Source organism: Staurois parvus, unplaced genomic scaffold, assembly GCF_062004578.1.
Source record: "Staurois parvus isolate SC_StPar_1 unplaced genomic scaffold, SC_StPar_1.0 ptg000439l, whole genome shotgun sequence".
Classification (NCBI taxonomy): Eukaryota; Metazoa; Chordata; class Amphibia; order Anura; family Ranidae; genus Staurois; species Staurois parvus.
Genome location: NW_028318235.1, coordinates 2,010,708 through 2,038,652, shown reverse-complemented (window position 1 = coordinate 2,038,652; position 27,945 = coordinate 2,010,708). Strand labels below are relative to the sequence as shown.

At 43.7% G+C, this 27,945-nt stretch overlaps 1 protein-coding gene across 6 annotated transcripts in view; it reads right to left on the bottom strand.

Annotated features, from left to right (window-relative positions):
• The window catches only part of MPND (MPN domain containing), a 303,470-nt gene that overhangs the window by 128,393 nt on the left and 147,132 nt on the right, over positions 1 to 27,945 (bottom strand). For 5 of the 6 annotated variants that reach the window (XM_089687870.1, XM_089687867.1, XM_089687865.1 and 2 more), the window contains 3 exons: positions 17,939 to 18,035; positions 17,786 to 17,858; positions 17,623 to 17,699 (listed from right to left, as the gene is read on the bottom strand). In XM_089687870.1, the coding sequence (XP_089543996.1) occupies positions 17,623 to 17,699; positions 17,786 to 17,858; positions 17,939 to 18,035 (247 nt within the window). The remainder of the gene's footprint in view (positions 1 to 17,622; positions 17,700 to 17,785; positions 17,859 to 17,938; positions 18,036 to 27,945) is intronic. The other variant, XM_089687869.1, reaches the window with a different exon arrangement.

Below are 27,945 nucleotides of genomic sequence, written 5' to 3'. Positions count from 1 at the left end.
GACTGAGAGACCATTTAAAGGCTCAGGAACCCTTTGCAGGTGTTATGGCATAATTAGCTGATTAGAGTGGGACACTTTGAGCCTAGAATATTGCACCTTTTCACAATATTCAAATTTTCTGAGATTGTGGATTTGGGGTTTTCATGAGCTGTAAGCCATAATCATCACAATTATGACAAATCACGGCTTTAACTATCTTGCTTTGCATGAGTCTATCTCACATATTAGTTTCACCTTTTAAGTTGCATTACAGAAATAAATAAACTTTTGCACGATATTCTAATTTTTCGAGTTTCACCTGTATATCCTTGTGATAAGCACCTTGCAGGGTATATATGCACACAGTTTATATGATGTCTGGACGTCTCCATCTTGTTTTCAATATTGTCTGCATGTCTATGTTTTTGCAGCTATTGAGCACCATGCGTTACTACTAGTTTCTATGTATTGCAATTTTTTGCCATGAATAAATAATAATTTTTAACCACACTCCCTGATCCAAGCCTTGTTTGCTGTCAGATTAACCACTTGTCTCATGGAGGGGGCTTTGCCCACTGTATGTGACCATTTTGTATCCTCTTCCCCACAACCCTGGGCCGTGGTTGTGGGGGTCTGCGGGTGGGGGGTTTATCAGAATCTGGAAGCTCCCTTTAGCAAGGGGACCCCAGATCCCGCCCCCTCATGTGAATGAGTATGCAGTACATGGTACCACTACCCATTCACAAAAAAAAACTGTAGTGTGAAAAAAGACAGGAGACAGTCTTTGACAAGTCCTTTATTAAAAGAAGGAAAATAAAAGAATGTCCCACCAGGGTAGATCCAACCTCAGTCACGATGACCCGAAAAAAAAAGGCTCCGTTCCCAACACTGTCTCCCAGTCATCTGACTGCTCCACTGGCTTGACAGTTCTTAAATAACTGTGTGACATCATTGACCGAGGCATGCTGGGTCAATGATGTCACATGGGGTGGGGTCACATATGTGATGTCACTGGGTGGCCCCCATCCCTTACATATTTAAGAACTGTCAAGCCAGGGGAGCAGTCAGATGGCTGGGAGCCAGCGTTGGGAGCTGAGCCTTTTTCTTTTTTCGAGCAGTGGTGGCGGCGGACATTGTGATTGATGTTGGATCTACTTCGGCGGACAGCCTTTTATTTTCCTCCTTTTAATAAAGGACTTGTTAAAGACTGTTTCCTGTCTTCTTTCACACTACAGTTTTTTTTTTGTGAATGGGTAGCAGTACCATGTATCGCATACTCATTAACATGGGCGGGGCAGGATCTGGGGCCCCCTTGCTAAAGGGGGCTTGCAGATTCTGATAAGCCCCCCCACCCGCAGACCCACACAACCACAGCCCAGGATTGTGGGGAAGAGGCCTTGTCCCCATCAACATGGGGTCGAGGTGCTTTGGAGGGGGGAGCCCCACTGTCCCAAAGCACCCCCCCATGTTGAGGGCATTTGGCCTGGCATGGTGCAGGAGGGGGGGGCGCTCGCTCATCCCCCTCTTTCCTGACCTGCCGGGCTGCATGCTCAGATAAGGATCTGGTATGGATTTTTTATCGATTTTGAGGGGGACCTCTATGCCATTTTTTTTTTTCATTTTGGCGTGTGGGTTCCCCTCAAAATTTAACCAGACCTGAAGGGCTTGGTATGGATGGAGGGGGGACCCCACGTCGGTTTTTATTATTTTTCTTTTAATTGCTGGCAATTCTTTCTTTTGCATTCAGCTGTCAGTGAGGAACTCCGCTGACATGTGAAACATTAACGCATGGTTTTCACTACTAAAATAATGCATGACTTGATAAAATAACTCATGAGGTATATTAGTAGCATTTTTTTGTGCATTCAAACATGTTTTTTTTTTTCTTAAATGCAATGCGGTATCCTACTGCATATTCGGATGCAGTAAGATACCGCTTAGTGAACTGTGCCCCCTGTCTTTCAATATTATGCAATTACAGAGCAATTACAATATCTTCCATCTGCTCTTTTTTGGTGTAGATAATCTGGAACATGTCATGTATTCAGTATCCAGAATAGGAAATTCAGTATCCAGAATAGCTCTTATCTTTATTAATATGTATATATTTCTCTGGCTAAAAGCATGGATAGGTGAACCTGCCTGTAACAGACACCTCATGCATATGCCTTTTCAAAGAAGATGCCTGTTTGGTGACACACTTGATCGATTCATTTAAGAAATCACAGGTGGAAAAGTTTTGCTTCCTCAGAGAAAGGTAACAAAACCCTCTAAGATGGTGCTCCTACCACCTCTAACACAGAACACCTTCACAATTCCTTCAGGCTTCAACTTCAAAACCTAAGTTCAGCCTTTTATTTTGACACAAGCTCTGGGCCAAAAAGACAACCAAACTGTTCACAATGAAGGGATGTCCTCACTTTTAGGAGGGGGGGGGCATTTGCTATAGTGGGCATCTCACTAGCCTACAGATGTCCCAAGCCTGTAAGTTCAATCAGTCCAAAACTCTATATCATCACTGCTCCCTTCTGCCAACTCACCCAAAAACTGTCCAAAGACAGTTGTGTTTGCAAAGAGCCTATACCACCTCTTATCATGAGTAGTTTTTCTACCAATACTGTCACAACACAGGTTCAAGTGATTTTGCTTAAACCTATCTCGGTATAAAAATCCAATGAAGGGATCAGTCCTATTCTTGACTTAAAATCCCTCAAGAAACTTCTTCACCCAGGAGGTTTTCAAAACTTCTGCTACACTTCCTGACTCTTCTCATAACCCAATGGACAGATTATCTAGGGGTCAGCAACGTGTAGATTGCGATATACCAGTACATCATGGGAAGGTGACTGATAGATTTTGGTCTGGGCTTGCTGACCCACCATCCCAGAGCATTAAGCAGAGTGCAATGCAGAGAGACTACTTGTAAAGTTGGAGCTGTAGTAAGGAGCTAAAGCTGCATAAGCCAATGCCTCCTCTGTAATGTTGGTTTCTGTCCCATGCGGAATGATACCAACTGCACTGCACATCTTATGCCGGCTAGTGGTCTCCAGAGCGGTGCCAGCAGCAGGAAAGAAGAAATCCTCAGGTCAGTGTGAAGCACTACACTGGTCATAATAGTATAGGGCTGCTTTCACACTGATGTGGTGCTATTTACCTACACTGTGGGTGCAGTGCAGTGTATTTGCAACTTTCCTGTGGGTTTGCTGCGCTTAGTCATAGACTTCTATTATATCCTGCAGGTTTGGTGTGCTTTCAGAAAGTGCACCACACTTGGAGGATATAATTGAAGTTTATGGCAAAGTGCTGCTAACCCAGGAAAGTTGCAGATGCACTACACTGCTACGGTGCAGGTAAATTGCAGAACATTAGTGTGAAAGCAGCCTTATAGGGAGCTCAGAACAGTAAGGGGTCATTTAGATTTGCAGTTTGAGGGTGGTAAAACCCCATAGTTACAGCGTGTTTTTACCACCCCTGCACTAACCGCGCCCCTTTTAGCTGCAGCTGCCAGGGGTGCACACATGTCACAGGAGTTATACACCCTGTCATGGTTAGTGAGTGTAGCACCTACCAAGCATGACCCATTCAAGTGAATGAGGCCCCTTTGCAAGTGCCCTCCAACCTTGTGCAGTACAGCAAAAAAGGGGTTAAAGCAGGCAGCATTGTGTTGCTTTCTCACCACCTACTTTTACCACCTACTTTAACCCCTTGCAACCCGCAGAAGCATGCAGTTGCGGGGTGCTTGCAGATTGTCCCTATTTACTTGAATGGGTCGCAATTGGCAGGAAGCAGCACCCACCAAAAGCAACTGCCAATTTAATCCCTGCTACTGCATGTGTACACTTTTGGCTGATGTCTCGGGGGTAGGGATTGGGGGTGGTAAAACGGTGATTAAACTACCACCCCCCACAACTTTGTGTGAACGAGCCCTAAGGATGCCGCTGTTGAATTGATGCCGCGGAGTGTGCTTGACAGGTGGTAAGGAGGCGATATGTTGCCTCTTCACCACCTGCTTTAAACACATGATTTCCGTGTAATTGCGATTGCAACACAGTAGTAAGGCAATTAAAGATTTGAATCAGGTGTGAGGAGGTGACACAAAATATATATATATATATATATATATATACAGTTGCAAGAAATAGTATGTGAACCCCTTGGGATTACGTGGAGTTTTGCATGAATTGGGCATAAAATGTGCTCTGAACGTCATCTAAGTCACAACAATAGAAGAACACAGTCTGCTGAACATAATACTACACAAACATTAGATGTTGCCATGGTTTAATTGCACATAACATGTAAACATTCACAGTGCAGGGAGGAAAAAGTATGTGAACCTTTGGACTTAATAACTGCTTGACCCTCCTTTGGCAGCAATAACCTCAACCAAACATTTCCTGTAATTGCAGATCAGACCTGCACAACGATCTGGAGTAATTTTGGACCACTCCTCTTCACAAAACTGTTTCAGTGTAGCAATATTCTTGGGATGTCTGGTGTGAATCGCTCTCTTAAGGTCATGCCACAGCATTTCAATCGGGTTGAGGTCAGGACCCTGACTGGGCCACTCCAGAAGGCGTATTCTGTGCTGTTGCAGCCATTGTTTTGTTGAATTACTTGTATGCTTTGGGTCATTGTCCTGTTGCATCACCCATCCTCTGCGGAGCTTCAGTTGGCGGACAGATGGTCGTACGTTTTCCTGCAAAATGTCTTGATAAACTCTGGAATTCATTTTCCCATCAATGACAACAATCCGTCCAGGCCCTGAGGCAGCAAAGCAGCCCCAAACCATAATGCTCCCTCCGCCATGTTTCACAGTGGGGATGAGGTTTTGATGTTGGTGTGCTGTGCCTTTTTTTCCCCCACACATAGTGTTGTGTGTTCTTCCCAAACAACTCAATCTTGGTTTCATCTGTCCACAGTATATTTTGCCAGTAGTGCTGTGGAACATCCAGGTGCTCTTTTGCAAACTTCAAACGTGCTGCAATCTTCTTTTTGGACAGCAATGGCTTCCTCCGTGGTGTCCTCCCATGTACTCCATTCTTGTTTAATGTTTTCCTTATTGTAGGTGTGTCAACAAAAATGTTAGCATGTGCCAGAGATTTCTGTAGGTCTTTAGGTGACACTCTGGGATTCTTCTTTACCTCATGCAGCATTCTGCTCTGTGCTCTTGCAGTCATTTTTACAGGACGACCGCGCCTAGGGAGAGTAGCAACAGTGCTAAACTTTCTCCATTTGTAGACAGTCTGTCTTACCGTGGACACATGAACATCAAGGCTTTTGGAGATACTTTTGAAACCCTTTCCAGCTTCATGCAAGTCAACAATTCTTGATGGTAGGTCTTCTGAGAGCTCTTTTCTGAGAGGCATGGTTCACATCACACAGTGCTTCTTGAAACCAGTAAACCCAAAACAGGTGTGTGTTTTTTAAGGGCAGGACAGCTGTCAGCAACACATCCAATATCATCACATTGATTGGAGTCAAGGTTGGCTCACTCCTGGCTCCAATTAGCTCTGGGAGAAGTCATTAAGCTAGGGCCTCACATACTTTTTCCTCCCTGCACTGTGAATGTTTACATGTTATGTGCAATTAAACCATGGCAACATCTAATGTTTGTGTAGTATTATGTTCAGCAGACTGTGTTCTTCTATTGTTGTGACTTAGATGACATTCAGAGCACATTTTATGCCCAATTCATGCAAAACTCCAAGTAATCCCAAGGGGTTCACATACTTTTTCTTGCAACTGTATACACACACACACATACAGTATACATACACACACACACTCTTGATTTATTTCTGAAACAACTACAAGCCTTTCTTCTAAAACAAAAGTTCCTTCTCTAATGCTTTTATTTGTCTATTGAGATTGAACAGAAATCCCGCAGTGATATTTGCCATGAAAACTAGGGGTAAAAGGCTTACCTCCTTGGAGACAATATCCTTGCCCAATCAAATTGATGACTTTGATACTAACATATTATAAACATGGAAAAAGTAGGGTCTTCCCCATGTTTACCCATGCCTCTATCCCTCCAATCAGGTAATTTCACACTTACGGGGATCACCACTTCAATTTTAACAGTGGGAAAACCTTTCCTCCCCATACTATTGAAAGATTATTACATCAGACAAACAGTCTGCCAGGCTGGGGAGCAGTCTCTCAATCTTTGACGGTTCAGGGAACATGCTCAGGAACAGAGCCCAAAAAAATCTCCAACAACACCTTGAAACTTAAATCTTTCAGGACGTCTCTCCAGTACTGGACCGTCCCCTCCTAGAGGGCCAGCCAATTATGGGCTAGTCTGACAATGCCACCATAGTGACATTCAACAACTGTTATCATATTCATGAGCTTATCTGTCTATTATGGTGCAAACCAGTTTCTCTAGTGGACAAAAGCTCATTGTCCACTAACTTCTCTACTCCACATTTTAGGAGTGGCCACTTGGCAGGTAGATTATTTCAGCCACCCCCATCTGGACTAAGCAACATGGCCTTTTCATCCAGCTAGATATTATATATACAGTCAGGTCCATAAATATTGGGACATCGACACAATTCTAACATTTTTGGCTCTATACACCACCACAATGGATTTGAAATGAAACAAACAAGATGTGCTTTAACTGCAGACTGTCAGCTTTAATTTGAGGGTATTTACATCCAAATCAGGTGAACGGTGTAGGAATTACAACAGTTTGCATATGTGCCTCCCACTTGTTAAGGGACTAAAAGTAATGGGACAGAATAATAATCATAAATCAAGCTTTCACTTTTTAATACTTGGTTGCAAATCCTTTGCAGTCAATTACAGCCTGAAATCTGGAACGCATAGACATCATGTCAGGGCAGGAGCGATGGAATGGGCAGGCAGGTCTATGGTAAGGTCACGCAGCGACTGACGACAGCCACTACCCACAGACCAGAGTCCCTCAGGGCGCGGAGTCTAAGCCCCAGGCTGGCCTTCACCAGGGCCCCTGATGGTGGGGATGGACTTGACGCAGCCTGAGACCAGCTCGCGGCCCCTGAGTAACCCCAGCTGCGGTAACGACTGCCGCCAATGGCGTACAGCTGGTGGGAGCTAGATGGGAAAACTTGTAGCGTGGTCAGACAGGCTGGGTCTATAACAACGGAGCAGACAGTACAGGACGGTAGGCAAAGAATACTCAGGTCACGGGCCGGGTTCAGCAACGGGAGGTCAGGTAAAGGGTTAAAGCAGAGAATAGTCTTATCCAAGCCGAGTCGGTTACCAGGAGAGCAATGAGAACAGAACAAGAGCTTGCTGCAAGGGAACATACAGGACACGAATGCAAAGAGCAAGTGCAGACAACAGGCTTAAATGTGATCAACCACACCCCTCTGGGGGAGGGACCGCAGAGGCCCGAAAGCATAAAAGGCTCCCACCATGCTCTGCAGAAACCATTTTCTCTTTGGTTGCTTTTGCAGTATGCTTTGGGTCATTGTCCATCTGCACTGTGAAGCGGCGTCCAATGAGTTCTGAAGCATTTGGCTGAATATGAGCAGATAATATTGCTCGAAACACTTCAGAATTCATCCTGCTGCTTTTGTCAGCAGTCACATCATCAATAAATACAAGAGAACCAGTTCCATTGGCAGCCATACATGCCCACGCCATGACACTACCACCATCATGCTTCTCTTCCCATCACTCTGGTACAAGTTGATCTTGGTCTCATCTGTCCATAGGATGTTGTTCCAGAACTGTGAAGGCTTTTTTAGATGTCATTTGGCAAACTCTAATCTGGCCTTCATGTTTTTGAGGCTCACCAATGATTTACATCTTGTGGCGAACCCTCTGTATTCACTCTGGTGAAGTATTCTCTTGATTGTTGACTTTGACACACAGACACCTACCTCCTGGAGAGTGTTCTTGATCTGGCCAACTGTTGTGAAGGGTGTTTTCTTCACCAGGGAAAGAATTCTTCGGTCATCCACCACAGTTGTTTTCTGTGGTCTTTTGGTGTTGCTGAGCTCACCGGTGCGTTCCTTCTTTTTAAGAATGTTCCAAACAGTTGTTTTGGCCACTCCTAATGTTTTTGCTATCTCTCTGATGGCTTTGTTTTGTTTTTTCAGCCTAATGATGGCTTGCTTCACTGATAGTGACAGCTCTTTGGATCTCATCTTGAGAGTTGACAGCAACAGATTCCAAATGCAAATAGCACACTTGAAATGAACTCTGGACCTTTTATCTGCTCGTTGTAATTGGGATAATGAGGGAAAAACACACACCTGGCCATGGAACAGCTGAGAAGCCAATTGTCCCATTACTTTTGGTCCCTTAACAAGTGGGAGGCGCATATGCAAACTGTTGTAATTCCTACACCGTTCACCTAATTTGGATGTAAATACCCTCAAATTAAAGCTGACAGTCTGAAGTTAAAGCACATCTTGTTTGTTTCATTTCAAATCCATTGTGGTGGTGTATAGAGCCAAAAATGTTAGAATTGTGTCGATGTCCCAATATTTATGGACCTGACTGTAATATGTCAAATAAAGAAGATTCTAGGTGTGGCCATCCTGGTCTCCAGATACCACAACAAGCTAACCTTCCATGTTTCCAGTTCTCTAACTCTACCCATGCATATGCTAGCTATTCCTTGGTCTCAGTTCAAGCCACATATGCCATCCTTCCTTTAAACATTCGATTTGCCTACTCCACTAACTAAAGTGGGAAAGGGCTATATATACTTTTGGTGTCTCTCTATCCCTAAGCATTTCCGGGTGCCCTTGTGACTTTTGGTGGTTTTATTTGAAAGTTCCCATTTGGGAAGTTATCTGGGGTGTTTCTGAGCTAGGCATGTGGAGCACATGTTGATGTTTCTAAGTTCTATACCTATGTGGACTGGTGAGGTGTTTCTCTATCCCCCGCAGGCTGGACATCATCCCATGTGGTTTAGTTTTTTTTTCGGGTGGTGGGTCTCCCTTTCCCCCCTTTTGGTGTACCCCCTATTTCCCAATGCTGGTGACAGATATTTGTGCTGTATATTGCACTTATACAGTATATTCTATTAAACCTTTTTCTTACATATCGATGTATTTACGGTTGTCATTTTTGTCTTAGAGAGGACCATCATTTACACATGTTGTGGTGTGGATCCTGAAGAAGCAAATAAATCACAAAACACGTCGATCAGCGGTGAAATACATTGAGAATGATGTCATATGGAATGACACATGATTTTGATTCCTAGGGCACATTAACTGATAGTAACACCTCACATATTCAGATAGTGTTTACAACTCTTTTTTTAACTTTTGTAATAAATTGGTTTAAATTTTATTTGGTTGTGGCCTCTATATGAAAGTGCAAAGAAGGACAACCAAACTGATAAGAGGCATGGAGGAGCTCAGCTATGAGAAAAGATTAGAGGAACTGAATTTATTCTGTCTTGAGAAGAGAGAGGAATTGAATTTATTCTCTCTTGAGAAGAGGAGATTAAGGGGGATTTGATCAACATGTATAAATACATAGGTGTTCCATATAGTGAACTCGGTGTAGAGTTATTCACTTTAAGGTCATTACAGAGGACAAGGGGGCACTCTTTATGTCTGGAGGAAAAGAGATTTAATCTCCAAATACGAAAAGGCTTTTTCACAGTAAGAGCTGTGAAAATGTGGAATAGACTTCCTCAAGAGCTGGTTCTGGCCAGTTCAGTAGATTGCTGTAAAAAAGGCCTGGATTCTTTCCTAAATGCACATAATATAACTGAATACTAACTTTTATACATAGGTAAAGTTGATTCAGGGAAGATTGCCTCTTGGGGGATCAAGAAGGAATTTTTTCACCTGATGCAGCAAATTACATCATGCTTTGCTGGGTTTTTCTATTTGCCTTCCTTGGGATCAACTGTGGGTCTTTACCCACAATCCTATGATTGTGGAATTGGATATTTTTTTTTCCCTTTTTATTGGTTGAAGTAGATGGACTAACTACGTAACTATGTGGTACAAGGAAAGTCTCATTTCTGTTCCACCCTCATTCTGTTCGTATAAATAGTGGGCTGAGGATGACAAGTGGCTTTAATTTTAATCCCGGTGTTTACTCTGTATCTCTAGTCTGGAAATCCCAAATCAGGTCGGACTACAATCTACCACTCAGAAACCTAATAGGGCAGGTTTCAGCCTTATCAGTCCCTTTAAAGGACCTCTAGCTTCACAAAGAATCTTTATTCAAGTTTTCTTTTTTTAAATCAGGCCCCCCCCCCCTTATACATGTGAAACTCGAAAAATTAGAATATCGTGCAAAAGTTCATTTATTTCAGTAATGAAACTTACAAGGTAAAACTAATATATTAGATAGACTCATTAAATCCACAATCTCAGAAAATTAGAATATTACATGCAATCAATAAAATTGATTGTACATAGAACAATATTGGACCTCTGAAAAGTATAAACATTCATATGTACTCAGTACTTGGTTTGGGCCCCTTTTGCAGCAATTACTGCCTCAATGCGGTGTGGCATGGAAGCTATCAGCCTATGGCACTGCTGAGTTGTTATGGAAGACCAGGATGCTTCAATAGCAGCCTTCAGCTCTTCTGCATTGTTCAGTCTCATGTCTCATCTTTCTCTTGGCAATGCCCCATAGATTCTCTATAGGGTTCAGGTCAGGCAAGTTTGCTGGCCAATCAAGCACAGTAATCCCACGGTCATTGAACTAGGTTTTAGTGCTTTTGGCAGTGTGGGCAGGTGCCAAGTCCTGCTGGAAAATGAAGTCAGCATCTCCATAAAGCTCATCTTCGGAAGGAAGCATGAAGTGCATGAATCTCCTGGTAGACTGCTGCATTGACCCTGGACTTAATGAAGCACAGTGGACCAACACCAGCAGATGACATGGCTCTCCAAATCAACACAGACTATGGAAACTTCACACTGGACTTCAAGCATCTTGCAGTGTGTGCCTCTCCATTCTTCCTCCATACTCTGGGTCCTTGGTTTCCAAATGAGATGCAAAAAGTTGCTCTCATCAGAAAAGAGGACTTTGGACCACTGAGCAACAGAGCGGGTCTGTTTTTCTTTAGCCCAGGTAAGACGCTTCTGACGTTGTTTGTTGTTCAGGAGTGGCTTGACAAGAGGAATACGACATTTGAACCCCATGTCTAGGATCCGTCAGTGTGTGGTGGCTCTTGATGTACTGACCCCAGCCTTAGTCCACTCCTTGTGAAAGTCCCCAACACTTTTGAATGGCCTTTTCCTGACAATCCTCTCCAGGCTGCGGTCATCACTGCTGCTTGTGCACCTTTTTCTTCCACAATTTTCCCTTCCACATTTCTATTAATGTGCTTTGATACAGCATTTGGGAACATTCAACTTGTTTTGCAATTACCGTTTGGGGCTTTCCCTCCTTATGGATGGTGTCAATGATGGTTTTCTGCACAACTGTCAGGTCAACAGTCTTTCCCATGATTGTGATTCCTACTGAACCAGACTGAGAGACCATTTAAAGGCTCAGGAACCCTTTTCAGGTGTTATGGACTAATTAGCTGATTAGAGTGGGACTCTTTGAGCCTAGAATATTGCACCATTTCACAATATTCAAATTTTCTGAGATTGTGGATTTGGGGTTTTCATGAGCTGTAAGCCATAATCATCACAATTATGACAAATCATGGCTTGAACTATCTTGCTTTGCATGTAATGAGTCTATCTCATATGTTAGTTTCACCTTTTAAATTGCATTACTGAAATAAATGAACTTTTGCACGATATTCTAATTTTTCAAGTTTCACCTGTAGCACCCTGTGCTCCGCGAGGCCATTAACTCAGTTCTTTCTGCCTTACAGAAATCTCTGACCAACAGCCTTTTCTAACAACCATAACATCTATTTACTGTATCCCAGAATTAGGAATCTTTCCTGATAGGAGCCCTTCCTTCTTATTCACAATGACAACATTGTTCTACATGCCCTGCTCCTAAGCTTCCTAAAGAGGTCTCTCTAAATTGTCTGCAATTTGTCAGAACTATTAGATCATTGATAAACGCTATCTTTTTTTTTAAAACAGAATCCTTGTTTGTCTTTCTTTCAATCCTCACAAAAGGGCACTCTAATTCCAAACCCATCGTACTAGATGGATGTGATGTTTGATCACTAGAGTTTATCTTCAACAATAACACCTCTTCTTGCATACCCCACAATGATTTTAGCATCCTGGGCTTTTAGTCATCACCATCTATCATTGTTACTTGGTCTTCTGTTCCTACTTCCTATCTGGTGCATGTTCTGCCTTCTAATGGGGCAGTACTTGGCTGCAAGATTCTTGAAGTTCCACTCTAAACCTGGGTAATTCTCAGTGCTGTTGTTGTTGAGACTGTTGGCATAGTTCTGTTGCCAGGTTGTTGTCCACCCTTATATTCATTGCTTTATTTTGACCCATGATGTATGAATAACTTGCCTGCGTCCAGTACTATGCAATTAAGATGAGGGAAATTTTGACTTATCTGAAATTACTTGGAGTACAGGACACAGGACATCCTCCCTAAACTCTTTTTCACTTGGCATTGCTTGCCACAAAATAGGGGATTCATGGAGGATATAGGGTTATAAGGGAGGTACCATGTAGGGGCGTGTCTTTAAAGCTTGCCATTGTCCAATCACTTGAAGGTACACACCCATAATGTATGAATAAGTTGCCTGTGTCCTGTACTGTATTCCAAGATATGGAGTTTACAGGAATGAGTGAATCCAATTGAGTCACTGACTGTGGTATTCAACTAAGATTGGAGTTATCGCTATCTCATCACAACTGTAAGTTACAGAGATCACACTTTCAATGCTTAGATTGGAAAGATAGAACATCCTCTGCATCATTCAGATGTTCAGTGGCAAACTTCAGATGGGCCTGGACATGTGCTTTCTTGAGCAGAAGCACCTTGCGGGCACTGCAGGATTTCAATTCTTGTCAGCGTAGTGTGTTACCAATTGTTTTCTTGGTGACTGTGGTCCCAGCTGCCTGGAGATCATTGACAAGATCCTCATGTGTAGTTCTGGGATGATTCCTCACTGTTCTCATGATCTTTGACACTCCACGAGGTGAGATCTTGCATGGTGCACCAGACCTAGGGAGACTGATAGTTGTTTTGCGATTCCTCCATTTGTGAATGATTGCACCAACTGTTGTCACCTTCTCACCAATCTGCTTGGCGATAGTTTTGTAGCCCAGTCCAGCCTTGTGTAGGTCTACAATCTTGTCCCTGACATCTTTGGACAACTCTTTGGTCTTTGCCATGGTGGAGAGTTTGGAATCTGATTGTTTGATTGCTCCTGTGGACAAGTGTTTTTTATACAGATAACAAAATGAGATTAGCAGCACTCCCTTTACGAGACGGCTTCTAATCTCAGCTTGTTACCTGTATGAAAGACACCTGGTAGCCAGAAATCCTGCTGAATGATAGGGGATCAAATACTTATTTCCCCCATGAACATGCAAATCAGTGCATCATTTGTTAGACATGCATTTATTTTGAATTTTTTGTTGCTATTCTGTCTCTCAGTGTTACAATACACATACCATTCGATTTTTAGACTGATCATTTCTTTGTGAGCGGGCAAACATTCAAAATCAGCAGGGGATCAAATACTTATTTCCTTCACTGTATTAGTTGTGCACTCCACAAATCTGTCCTATATGGAAGAGTGGCAAGTAGAAAGCCATTGTTGAAAGAAAGTCATAAGAAGTCCTGTTCACAGTTTGCGATAAGCCATGTGGGGGACACAGCAAACATGTGGAAGAAGGTGCTCTGGTCCAATGAGACCAAAATTTAACATTTTGTCCTAAAAGCAAGCTGCTATGTGTGGCAGAAAACTAACACTGCACATCACCCTGAATACACCATCCCCACTGTGAAACGTGGTGGTGGTAGCATCATGTTGTGGGGATGCTTTTCTTCAGCAGGGACAGGGAAGCTGGTCAGAGTTGATGGGAAGATGGATGGAGCCAAATACAGAGCAATCTTAGAAGAAAACCTGTTAGAGTCTGCAAAAAGACTTGAGACTGGGGCAGAAGTTCACATACCAGCAGGACAACGACCCTAAACATACAGACAGAGCTACAATGAATGTTCACAGATGCTCTCCATCCAATCTGACAGAGCTTGAGCTATTTTGCATAAAAGAATGGGCAAAAATGTCGCTCTGTAGATGTGCAAAGCTGGTAGAGACATACCCAAAAGGGCTTGCAGCTGTAATTGCAGTGAAAGGTGGTTCTACAAGGTATCGGGGTGGGCTGAATATAAATGCACGCCACACTTTTCCGATATTTATTTGTAAAAAAATGTTGAAAATCATTAATCCTTCCACTTAACAATTATGTGCCACTTTGTGTTGGTCTATCGCATAAAATCCCAATAAAATACATTTACGTTTTTGGTTGTAACATGACAAAATGTAGAAAATTTCAAGGCACTATACATCTTTGTTGTGCATGTTTAATATGTTCTCTATGAGTAATTCTATATACATATTTACATTCTAGAATTTTTTCTCTTAAGGGATCATTTTGGGTGAAATGTTTTTTTTATTATTATTATTATTATTATTAGACAGTATTTATATAGCGCCAACGGTTTGCTCAGCACTGTACATTACAATGGGAGACCGTGCACAAGACAGTACAGTCTGATACACGAGGGGTTCGAGGGCCCTGCTCCTTGGAGCTTACAATCTAGGAGGGAAGGGTTAGTGGTACAGGAGGAAATAGCTGTGGGGGATGGAGTGGTAGGAAGAGTGGAGGAGATCGACAATTAGCTGAGGGCGGGGTAGGCTTCCCTGAAGAGATGGGTCTTCAGGGTGCATCTAAAGGAGAGGAGGCTAGGTGATAGTCTGATGGATTGGGGTAGGGAGTTCCAGAGGATGGTAGAAGTCCTGGATATGGGCATGGGAGGAGGAGACCAGGGAACTAGAGAGTAGGAGGTCTTGTGAGGAGCAGAGAGTACGTTTAGGGTGGTATTTGGATATCAAGTCGGTGATGTAGTTTGGGGCAGTATTATGAACAGCTTTGTACGTCAATGTTAGCATTTTGAATTTTATCCATTGGGCAATCGGAAGCCAGTGGAGGGATTGGCAGAGGGGGGTGGCGGATACGCTGCGATTGGTAAGGTGGATGAGTCTGGCTGCAGTATTCAGGATAGACTGAAGCGGGGATAGCCTGTGGTGAGGTAGGCCGGTGAAGAGGGAGTTACATTAGTCAAGTCGTGATATGATAAGGGAGTGAATGAGTTGCTTAGTAGTTTCCGGGGTTAGGAACGGATGTATTTTGGAGATGTTGCAGAGGTGGAGTCTACATGAGTTTGTCAGTGATTGGACCTAGGGTTGGAAAGACAGGTTGGAGTCTAGGATGACACCTAGTACTCTGGCTTGCGGGGTGGGACTGATGGTGGCATTGCTGGACATGATGGAGAAGTCAGGAGGGGGGGCGCGGGCTGGGGGGAAAACTAGCAGCTTGGTTTGGAAAGGTTTAGTTTGAGGAAGTGGAGTGACATCCAATCTGATATGTCGTTCAGTAGGCTAGTGATTCGGCCGTAGACTGCAGGGGTGAGGCGAGGGTTGAGAGATTTGCGTGTCATCGGCATAGAGATGGTAGTTGAAGCCGTAAGAGCGTATCAGTTGGCCAAGGGAGGTGTAGATGGAGAAGAGAAGGGGCCCGAGGAGAGAACCTTGAGGGACCCCAACAGAGAGGGGAAGTGAGGGGGAGGTGGTAGCGTTATAGGTAACACTGAAGGAGCGCTGGGCGAGATAGGAAGAGAGCCAGGAGAGAGCGGAGTCTTTGAGGCTGAGAGAGTGTCGTTTTTTGAGGAGGAGGGGGTGGTCAACCGTGCCGAAAGCTGTGGAGAGGTCGAGGAGTAGGAGCACTGCGGTTAGCAGGTCATTGGTGAGTTTGAGTAGGGCAGTTTCGGTGGAGTGTAGGGGATGGAAGCCAGACTGTAGAGGATCAAGGAGGTTGTTGTTGGTGAGGTGGGGACTCAGGCAATTATAGACTAAGCGCTCAAGGAGTTTGGATGTAAATGGCAGGAGGGAGATGGGTCTAAGGTTGCTCAGGTCGGTGGGATCCAGGGAGGGTTTTTTAAGTATGGGAGTGATATGCGCATGCTTCAGAGGGGAGGGGAAAGCGCCAGCAGAGAGGGAAAGATTAAAGATGTGAGTGAGGGAGCATAGGATGGAGGAGGAGGGTGATCTTAGGAGTTGTGAAGGGGAAAGGGTCAAGGGGGCAGGTGGTGAGGCGGGCTTCAGAGAAGACCTTGGTGACCTCTTCAGTGGTAGCAAGTTTAAAGGAGTGGAGTGTTGAGGGGGTTTTAGTGTGAGGAATACTAGGTGGGGTAGGGGTCTGGACAGTGGCGAGGTCGAAGGAGAGTGGAGTTGAGGGGGTTTTCGTGTGAGGGATGGACGTCTGAGCAGGTATACTTTGATTTTAAGTTGTGTTTTTTTTAATTTTGTACAAAAAAAAAAACTTTAAGAAGTTGGTTGTGTTAGAGTTATATGTTTTTTTGTTTCCTGTTTCATGTATTTAAATTTCCCTACAAGGTACAGTAGATATACTTAATAAGGTAATTTTTCTATTCTCTCTACCTCAGTGCAAGACACCTGATTGGTCCTAAAATTTGCCCCTGCTGCTCCCAGTGCTGCTGTACAGGACAAAAGGATCAAATTAGGATAAACTTAGGTATTTAAACTAGTTTAGTTTAAAATACATTTAATTACTTTTTAAATAAAACTGAACAGCATTAATTGCTGTTTTATTTATTGCTTGCATGTTGTAAATGTATCCATTCACTATACAATCTGATTGTACAACCTCTGTGCAATCTCTTTTAGATTTGCCAAAACTGTATAACAGGACACTTAAACTATCCAATCAATCTGTATCCAATCAGGCAGGACCTTACACTACAAAGTTGATGGTAAATCTAAAATTAGTTGTACAAACAGATTGGAGAGTGTATGACAAGCTTTACACTTTTTACTTTCTGCCCCCCTGCTCCAAAAACTGTACAATCGCTTTCCCCAATGATAATTGCTGTATGAATGGAGGAGATGGGCCTTTCATTCAGCTGTCCATCCTTTATTTGTAAAGTGCTTTTCATTGTGGGAAGTGATAGTACAAATTTTAATAACAGACCTGAGGGCAAAAGGTATAGTCAGCACTTTTAACAAGTGCATGCGACAGGTACAGCAACCTATGTTAACCTCTGAAGTACTGAAGATCACAGCTGTGGGGGTATGGGGAGGAGGGGCAGAGGAATGAAGATTTCACCAAACAGAGCAGCCACCAGCACAAAGGACACTTCTCATTCAATGTAAGTATTGTCCCTTGTGCCTTTTAAAAATGCATTCAATTTAAGCTTTAGTAAAAGTGCAAATTGTAAATAATAGGCATTAATCCAGGAAGTGATAAAAAGAACCTCATATTTTGAGATTTAACTATTTGTAACCTAGCAGATTTTTTTTAGTTTTTTTCCTCGAGTTTTTCTTTGATTTTATGGCACAAAATGATTCAAAATCTCCTATACAATGAAGCAATTTATCCCAATCCTGCCTCACATTATTTATTCTCTGGTCTGTAAATGACATTCATGCCACCTTAGCCAACTACATAAAAATGTACTTTCCCCACATATCACCTCCTCTTCTGCTGCAGCTGCGGTCTGTGTGTCTCTCAGACGAGAACGGCAGGGAAAAGCACGGAGCACAGTAAGCACTGTAAAGAAACACAGTTTCACCTTATGCCATGGTCCAAAGGAAAAATTACTGTGACTCTCAATTTCAAAATAAGTTAGAGTTTACACTGGCTGTTGGTATCCCATTGTCCCCCAAGATATCCCACTACTTCACTTTGTGTCAGATGGCTATGGAAATCCTACAATGAGAAAGCGGCATTACAGAAGACTTACTGTAGAAATAGAACAGAATAAAAAGCTAAAAATGACTAATACTTACCAGAAGTAGAAGAGCATTACTGCAAATGGATACATGGAAAGGCTGAAATTTGTTTATCGTCATAAAAGAGGTAAGCTGAACCAAGATATGTGGGTCCCTAAAACAGCAGCAGAAGGATCACGTGTTCACTATATATACTTATTTACTGTGACATAAGACGTAAAGCTGGATTCAAACAGATGCTGTCACATGCAGCTATGCATGTTTTTGTTAGGTGCACTCGGGTGCCATTCATTGGTGCCCCTAAGGACCTGTATTGCAGAGCACCAGAACAAACAGTAATGCACTATGCTGTGCTGTGCACTGCCTTGCTAACATTTTGTGCAGGCACATTTTTTAGGAAGCCCATTCGAGTAAATGGACTTTCTTAATGCAATGCATGTTACCACGTGTGCATTAATGCAATGCAACAAAAGGCCCTTAAAATGATAAAGTTTGGATAATATTTTCATGGTGACTAATCCTATTAAGTTAATCATGCAAAGTAACAAAAAGCAGCAAAATGGTGGCTAAACAAAAACTCACAACTTAAAGGCATCATAAACCTTCCTACCTGCACCTTGTATTTTTCACCTGCATAAAACATGCACTGATCATGTAGTTTAATGGTATCATTTGTTGGCCTGTATGCACAGGCTATAATAGATTAAACCTTCACATTCCTTTGTCAATTTGCAATTTCTGTCTGTGTAGAAACATAAGGCTTGCGGCATGGAACTGCATAGGTTAATGTATGACCTCTGTTTGTAGTCTGAGTACTAACACTTCTTGTGAAGACAATACTTATGCTGCAATTCCTGGGTCTCTCAGTCTAGTGCTGTATAAAGGAGAGCTAATTAGATCTGACAGCCACAAACAGGCTGAACATTCGCAGACAAATGGCAATGCATGTACTGGATGCTGTGTCCCAGAACAAGAAGTTGACTTCCTTTAGTGGATGATGGACAGGCTAGCTGAGTAAACCATGGATATAGGGGAATTGATCAACCACGACACTACAGACTGCACCCACAACATGTGAGCCCATCATTACATGGTAAGGCAAACAAACAAGTGCACAATGCCTTTAAGTGAATGTGACACACCATACAGGTCACTGGAACTGCTAATAGGTCTTACATATTTTAAAATGTACCAACATTAAATGAGAAATATGATTGATTTCATTGCTGAATTCCTGACAAACCTAGATCATTGACTGTATTTTTAGATATTGAGCCAGAAAAAGCATGCAAAAGCATGTAAATCAGAGTGAAGTCAGTACTATTGATCCAGGCTGGTGACTCAGATAGCACTGAAACCATTGGATTGTCATAACAGTCATTGACATAGTTTTTCTTTTTTTCTTTATCGTTCATTAAGAAACCCAGCTGTCAACCTGTAGATCAATCAGAACCAGTGGGTTATAGTTCAGTAAAAAGCATCTCCATTTTACCTAAGGTTATTCTATTTCTATCATTTCCTGATTTTGAAGACCTTGTTAATATTTACTGCCTCTCTATTACAGTGTTCTCGTTCCTGGCCACTGAACCCCAGACACCTAGATCCTCAAGGCTACTGCATGGTTACTTCTGGATTTGCAGCTTTTGGTGAATGACTGGCTGTTCATGGTATTGCACTTGCAGAAATGGTCCTTTGCTTCCCCTCCCAGGATCGCTGAACTGCTCCATTTGTGACCTTAGTATCCAGGCCTCAATAGGCCACATTTCTATTTTGCTTATTGGCATAATGCTCATGATTTCTAGAATGTTCTCCCTGTGCTGGGAGGGCCTTGGGTGAGATTTGAGAATTGTACAGACTCCTTTACAACCAGCAGCCTAGCCAGCATGCTCTGCAGGCCAGATCTGATTTTCTGACTTTCTCTGTCATCTACTGCTTCTTTCTACTCCAGTGGGTTAAAAGTCCTTGCAGTGAGCTGGAACATACCATAGTACTGCTGGTGGGAAGGTGCACTTTTGGGTGAAGACTTCATCACTGCTAGTAAGTGAGTTTAGCATTATACAGTGGACCAAAAAAGAATTTAGTCAGCCACCAATTGTGCAAGCTCTCCCACTTAAAAAGATGAGAGAGGCCTGTAATTGGCATCATAGGTAGAACTCAACTATGAGAGACAAAATGAGAAAAACAATCCAGACAATCACATTGGCTGATTTGGAAAGAATTTATTTGCAAATTATGGTGGAAAATAAGTATTTGGTCACCTACAAACAAGCAAGATTTCTGGCTCTCACAGAACTGTACCTTCTTCTTTAAGAGGCTCCTCTGTCCTGCACTCATTACCTGTATCAATGGCACCTGTTTGAACTTGTTATCATTATAAAAGACACCTGTCCACAACCTTAAACAGTCACACTCCAAACTCCACTATGGTGAAGACCAAAGAGCTGTCGAAGGACACCAGAAACAAAATTGTAGACCTGCACCAGGCTGGGAAGACTGAAGCTGCAATAGGCAAGCAGCTTGGTGTGAACAAATCAACTGTGGGAGCAATAATTAGAAAATGGAAGACATACAAGACCACTGATAATCTCCCTCGATCTGGGGCTCCACGCAAGATCTCACCCCGTGGGGTCAAAATGATCACAAGAACGTTGAGCAAAAATCCCAGGACCACATGGGGGGACCTAGTGAATGACCTGCAGAGAGCTGGGACCAACGTAACAAAGGCTACCATCAGTAACACACTACGCCGCCAGGGACTCAGATCCTGCAGTGCCAGACGTGTCCCCCTGCTTAAGCCAGTACATGTCCAGGCCCATCTGACATTTGCTAGAGAGCATTTGGATGATCCAGAAGAGGATTGGGAGAATGTCATATGTTCAGATGAAACCAAAATAGAACTGTTTGGTAGAAACACAACTCGTCGTGTTTGGAGGAGAGAGAATGCTGAGTTGCATCCAAAAAAACAATATATATACTGTGAAGCATGGGGGTGGCAACATCATGCTTTGGGGCTTTTTCTGCGCAAAAGGGACCAGGACGACTGATCCATGTACAGGACAGAATGAATGGGGCCATGTATCGTGAGATTTTGAGTGCAAACCTCCTTCCATCAGCAAAGGCATTGAAGATGAAACGTGGCTGGGTCTTCCAACATGACAATGATCCCAAACATACTGCCCGGGCAACAAAGGAGTGGCTTTGCAAGAAGCATTTCAAGGTCCTGGAGTGGCCTAGCCAGTCTCCAGATCTCAACCCCATAGAAAACCTTTGGAGGGAGTTGAAAGTCCGTGTTGCCCAGCGACAGCCCCAAAACATCACTGCTCTAGAGGAGATCTGCATGGAGGAATGGGCCAACATACCAGCAACAGTGTGTGCCAACCTTGTGAAGACTTACAGGAAACGTTTGACCTCTGTCATTGCCAACAAAGGATATATAACAAAATATTGAGATGAACTTTTGATATTGACCAAATACTTATTTTCCACCATAATTTGCAAATAAATTCTTTCCAAATCAGCCAATGTCATTGTCTGGATTTTTTTTCTCATTTTGTCTCTCATAGTTGAGGTCTACCTATGTTGCCAATTACAGGCCTCTCATCTTTTTAAGTGGAGAACTTGCACAATTGGTGGCTGACTAAATACTTTTTTGCCCCACTGTATTCATGCACTACGGGGGTGTCCCATTGTACATAGGCATACCTGAACGCTAATGTGTCATTCAGTATCATTGCCAGGATGTCTGACACCAAGAAGAGGCTCAATTGGACCTGATTATACAGAGCTCATTCTCATCTTGCGCTACCATGCAAAAGAGTCATCCAGTTTCTGGCGGATGCATTTCAGACTCAAATGAGAAACTACTTCATCTGCTTCCGATTGCCCAACCGATCAAATTCAAAATCCTAACACTGACGTACAAAGCTGTCCATCATACTGCCCCAAACTACATCACCAACCTAAAAACCAAGTACCACCCTACATGCACTCTCCGCTCCTCACAAGACCTCCTTCTCTCTAGTTCCCTAGTCTCCTCCTCCCATGCCCGCCTCCAGGGCGTCACCCATACGCTGGAACTCCCTACCCCAATCCATCAGACTATCACCTACTCTCCTCTCCTTTAGGCGCACCCTGAAAACCCACCTCTTCAGGGAAGCCTACCCCACCCTCTGCTAATTCCCGACCTCCTCCACTCTTCCTACCACTCCATCCCCCACAGCTATTTCCTCCTGTACCACTATCCCCTCCCTCCTAGATTGTAAGCTCCAAGGAGCAGGGCCCTCGAACCCCTCATGTATCGCATTGTATTGTTATTGTACTGTTGCATGTTCTGTCTCCCATTGTAATGTACAGCGCTGAGCGAACTGTTGGCGCTTTATAAATACTGTATAATAATAATAATCTGTAAGTAAGGATGAGGAGTAGGCATGAGAAAGAAGGGATTTCTGTCTTGAATCTTGCAGTTTGTGTGCTACAGCAGCAAAATACTCAGTAGCCTTTGGTTCTCATACACAAAAGCATGGGGCAAAGGTTTCTCATTGTAGTTCTTTTTTTGATTACTTAATTTACAAGTAATAGGGATGGTCTAGAATGGCTTTTACATTGCCTAAATGTTTTTCAGTCATTCATCCATTTGTCAAGGACCACAAAATGGACTAACCTATCTATTGTAGACCCCCAAATCTTCAGATTAGCTAGGCAATGGTCATCCTAGTTGAGGAGACTGCTTCCTTTAAGTTTCCAACTGATGGTAAGATGGAATTGGTTATGCGATTCTTTCGCACTGTCTCTGGATCTCTATTGTTACCAGCTAGGTTGGCTAAACCTTTACATCAGGATTTGGTTGTGGGACACGTTCCCTTGGCCCTACTGACTTAATGGATCAGATGGAACAGGGTCTTAAAGTGGAGCTCCAGTCAAAATAAAAAATAAATAAATAAAAGTCATCAGCTACAAAAACTGTAGCTGATGACTTTTGAAAAATAGACACTCATCTGTTCCTCGATCCAGTGGTATACTCACACCAGCCGTGTTCACTGGCTGCCCTGTGTCCCAAGTGCTGGTATCTTCAGTGTGGGCACCTGGCTGTGACAGCTTGTGACTTCACAGGCAGGTGTTGACTGCGCATGTGCAAGCAGCATTGCGCTTTGTGAATGGTCCCATAGTCTTCTGTCACCTGTGACATGTCCCAGAAGACTTCAGGGAGGGAGGGTGGAGGATAACTTTGGCTTCCGATCGCCTAGGCAATCGCAGCAGAAGTGGGAGCAGGTACATGTCAAGTTCAAGTACCCCCTGCCCCTGCTCCCCAAAGGTGACAATCCTTAATGGGGAGTGAGGGACGAAGCCTTAAAGTGGAACTTCCCCTTTAGTACTTATGTAATGTAGCTTTGGATACTCTTGTGATTGTGCCACACATAACTCTGTCTAGGTTCCCAAACTTGAAGTGCTGGATGGGGACCAAGCTTGCTAGAGTACTAAAGTTTAATCTGATGGATGATCGTTTTTTGGTGACATTATACAGCGGTACATTTCTGCCTCAATTTTGCAAGGGAAAATATTCCAGATGTACTGTAAGCCTGGACCATCCTTTGTGGCCCATAAACATTGTTCTTGTTCAGAAGAAAACTCAGATAAACATTCCAATCACTCTACTACTGCAGGCACTACGGGAGCGTGGCAGTGCAGGCTTTCTAAATCGGCTGAAAATTCCAATTCAGCATGAATATCTACCCTGTGATATGGGGGATGCTTAGCTCAGTGGTACTGTAGTTGCATTTCCTAAGTCCATGCTAAACAGAAACTAAAGTTAAGGTCCTGGTAGCTTACTTTTATTAGACGTTAAATAAAAAGTCCTTCCAACACAAGGTTTCCTATGCAGGGGGTTTCAACTTTACTCAAAAATAATACACAATGAAAATGCAGAGCAACCTGGCTCTCTGGTTAGCAGTACCTCTGCTCGATTTGGTCTCCCAGACCACTGACTATTCAGGCTCTCTCAGCCTAGGTCACAGCACCTTGTTGTTTAGGCCCCACGTGGCCTCTTTTTATTTATTTATTATTTATTTTTTATTATTAATTTCATTTACAAAAAAAATTAAAAAAGTAACTCACAAATTATCGTTCCATAACATTCATTTTACAATACAATATTTTGCATATCTCCCCCTTCCCCCCCAACTCCCACTCACATCTACCACCCTCACCCTTTTTCCTTCTCCTCCTATTCTTCTAGCTGCTGCACATATTTTTTTTCTCTCCTCTCTTAGTCATCTTTCCCTTTTCCTTTTAATTAAACCATCCATCACTCCCTCTTCTCTCCATTTATCTTTCTCTCTATTTTACATTCCCATCAATTCTCTTAGAGGTTTTGAAATCATACTATCTCCTCTATGTTTTTTTTTATTTTTTTAATCTTCTCCACTATGATATACAGGTGAAACTCGAAAAATTAGACTATTGTGCAAAAGTTCTTTTATTTCAGTAATGCAACTTAAAAGGTGAAACTAATATATGAGATAGACTCATTACATGCAAAGCAAGATAGTTCAAGCTGTGATTTGTCATACTTGTGATGATTATGGCTTACAGCTCATGAAAACCCCAAATCTACAATCTCAGAAAATTAGAATATTGTGAAAAGGTGTCATATTCTAGGCCCAAAGTGCCCCACTCTAAGGAGGGAAAGCCTCAAAAGGTAATTGCAAAAGAAGTTGGATGTTCCCAAAGTGTTGTATCAAAGCACATTAATAGAAAGTTATGTGGAAGGGAAAAGTGTGGAAGAAAAAGGTGCACAAGCAGCAGGGATGACCGCAGCCTGGAGAGGATTGTCAGGAAAAAGCCATTCAAAAGTGTTTGGGACTTTCACAAGAAGTGGACTGAGGCTGGAGTCAGTGCATCAAGAGCCACCACACACACAAACGGATCCTGGACATGGGCTTCAAATGTCGTATTCCTCTTGTCAAGCCGCTCCTGAACAACAAACAATGTCAGAAGCGTCTTACCTGGGCTAAAGAAAAACAGACCTGGTCTGTTGCTCAGTGATCCAAAGTCCTATTTTCTGATGAGAGCAACTTTTGCATCTCATTTGGAAACCAAGGACCCAGAGTATGGAGGAAGAATGGAGTGGCACACACTGCAAGATGCTTGAAGTCCAGTGTGAAGTTTCCACAGTCTGTGTTGATTTGGGGAGCCATGTCATCTGCTGGTGTTGGTCCACTGTGCTTCATTAAGTCCAGGGTCAACGCAGCCGTCTACCAGGAGATTTTGGAGCACTTCATGCTTCCTTCCGCAGACGAGCTTTGTGGGGATGCTGACTTCATTTTCCAGCAGGACTTGGCACCTGCCCACACTGCCAAAAGTACCAAAACCTAGTTCAATGACCGTGGGATTACTGTGCTTGATTGGCCAGCAAACTCGCCTGACCTGAACCCCATAGAGAACCTATGGGGCATTGTCAAGAGCAAGATGAGAGACATGAGACCGAACAATGCAGAAGAGCTAAAGGCCGCTATTGAAGCATCCTGGACTTCCATAACACCTCAGCAGTGCCACAGGCTGATAGCTACCATGCAATGCCGCATTAAGGCAGTCATCGCTGCAAAAGGGGCCCAAGCCAAGTACTGAGTACATATGCATGCTTATACTTTTCAGAGGTCCTGTCAAACACCGCCTGGCGGTACCTCTAGCGATCTACAGGACAGGTCTCCCCAGGGCGCGGGGTCTAAGTCCCAGTCTGCTTGTTCACCAGGGCCCCTGATGGTGGGGATGGACTTGGAGCAGACAGTGACCAGGTCGCTGCCCCTGAGTACACCCGCCTGTGGTAGAGGGATCCACCAGAGGTATATACTGGAAGAGAGCCTGATGTGAAGAGGCGGATATGCCTGAGCAGCAGTAACCGGATCCGTGCAGGATGGATGGATGGATGGCAGGGTAGTGTAGCGTAGTCAGAGAGGCCAGGTCGGTAACAGTAGGGACAGCATGGTACAGCGCAGCAGACAAAGAGTAGTCAGGTCACACGCCAGGTTCAGTAACAGGAGGTCATATAAACAGCGATATCCAGTAGAGTAGTCAAACGAGCCAGGGGTCAGAGCAGGAGATAGTCAGCGAAGGTTAGGATCAAGCAGGGTTGCCAACAAATCAATCCGCAGGATCACACGAGCAGGAACAGGATAATAAGACCATATGGCAACTTGAGTCTGTGCACGGCTAGTTTAAATAGTGCGCCCTGCACTACTATTGGTGCCAGGCGCACGTCCGCGATCGTGAGTGTGCATGTGCAGCCGCCGCTGCAGCTGCCTAGGTCCTAACGCCTGCCGATTAGAGCGCATTGGCGTTCTGCACATGCGCAGACCCGTGCGCCGCCGCGACTGCTGACATTGCCCCCCTACGGGCATCCTCCGGATGCCCAACTGATTTCTCCTCTGTGGGTGGTTGCGACAAAACTCTTGGACAAGTCTAGGGGCGTGAACATTTTGGGCTGGCTCCCATGAATTCTCCTCTGGACCATAACCCTTCCACTTAATAAGAATTTGCGTCTGGCAGCCCCTTTTCCTACAATCTATGATTGCTTCTACTTCAAATTCTTCTTCTTTGTCAATGGTTATGGCCTCCGGGGGTCTGGACCTCCAATCTGGAAAGGGATCTGGTGTTGCTGGCTTTAATAACGACACGTGGAAGACCGGGTGTATCTTAAAGGTTTCGGGAAGTGTGAGTTCATAAGCCACTTCATTAATTTTCCGTTTCACCCGGAATAGACCCATAAACTTTGGTCCCAATTTCCTAGAAGGGCATGACATCTTTAGATTAGTCGTAGCTAACCAGACCTGATCCCCTGGTTGCAGGATTAGTTCGCCTCTTCTTCTGTCAAAAGCCCTTTTATTATCCTCCTGGGCCTTCGCAATTGCTTCTTGTAACACTTTGTTGTTGGCAGCAAAAAATTCTGCATATCTTGTGTAGCGGAAACTGGACTTTCTGGGATCAGGTCAGGCAAAAACGTGGGATGGATCCCGTAATTAGCGAAAAATTGGGATTGCCCGGTAGCAGAATGATTTGCGTTATTGTACGCAAATTTGGCTAACGGCAAGAGCGCCAGCCAATCGTCCTGGAGAAATAAAGTATACCATCTGAGATACTGTTCCAACGTCTGGTTCGTCCTTTCAGTTTGCCCATTTGTCTCTGGGTGGTATGCGGATGAGAAAGAAAGTCTGATTCCTAAGACTTCACATAGAGCTCTCCAGAATTTCGATGTGAACTGGACCTTCCGGTCTGAGACAATGTCTTCTGGAATCCCATGAAGTCTTACAACTTCCTTCACAAAGATTTGTTCCGTTTCCAGAGCCGAGGACGTGTTTCTTAATGGTAGGAAATGGGCCATTTTTGACAGGCGGTCCACGATCACAAAAATTGCTGTGTGATTTTGAGAAGGTGGGAGCTCCACTACAAAATCTATGGAGATCATTTGCCATGGCCTGTCAGGTATGGGCAATGGTCATAGTAAACCCTAGGCCTTGCTTCTGGTGGACTTGTTCCTCTGACAAATGGCACAGGTCTTCACGTACAGTTCACAATCCAGAATGTACGCTGTAATAATTCTAGGGTCTTATATGCTCCAAAATGACCTGCCAACTGATGGTCGTGGCAGTAGCCCAGAACTAAGGTACGGACCTCCTTGGGTACCACAATCTGTCCTTCTTTCCAAAAAAGATGCTCCTTGCTCTGCAGAGAAACTCCGGGTGGGTTTGGCATTCCTACAGGTGCGGTCTGTAACTTGAAATGTAGTTCGGTTTGGAGGGCGATAAAATTTCCAGTAGACAGAATGGTCTCTGGTTTAGGGACCTCTTCCGGGTCCTCGAACATGCCCGAGAGAGCATCAGGTTTTGTATTTTTGGATCCAGGTCTATAAGTTATATGGAACACGAATCTTGAAAAGAAAAGTGCCCATCTAGCCTGGCGTGGTCTCAGGCGCTTGGCTGTCCTCAAGTATTCTAGGTTTTTGTGGTCTGTGAAAATCAAAATTGGATGCGTAGCCCCCACCAGCAGGTACCTCCACTCTTCCAGCGCTGTCT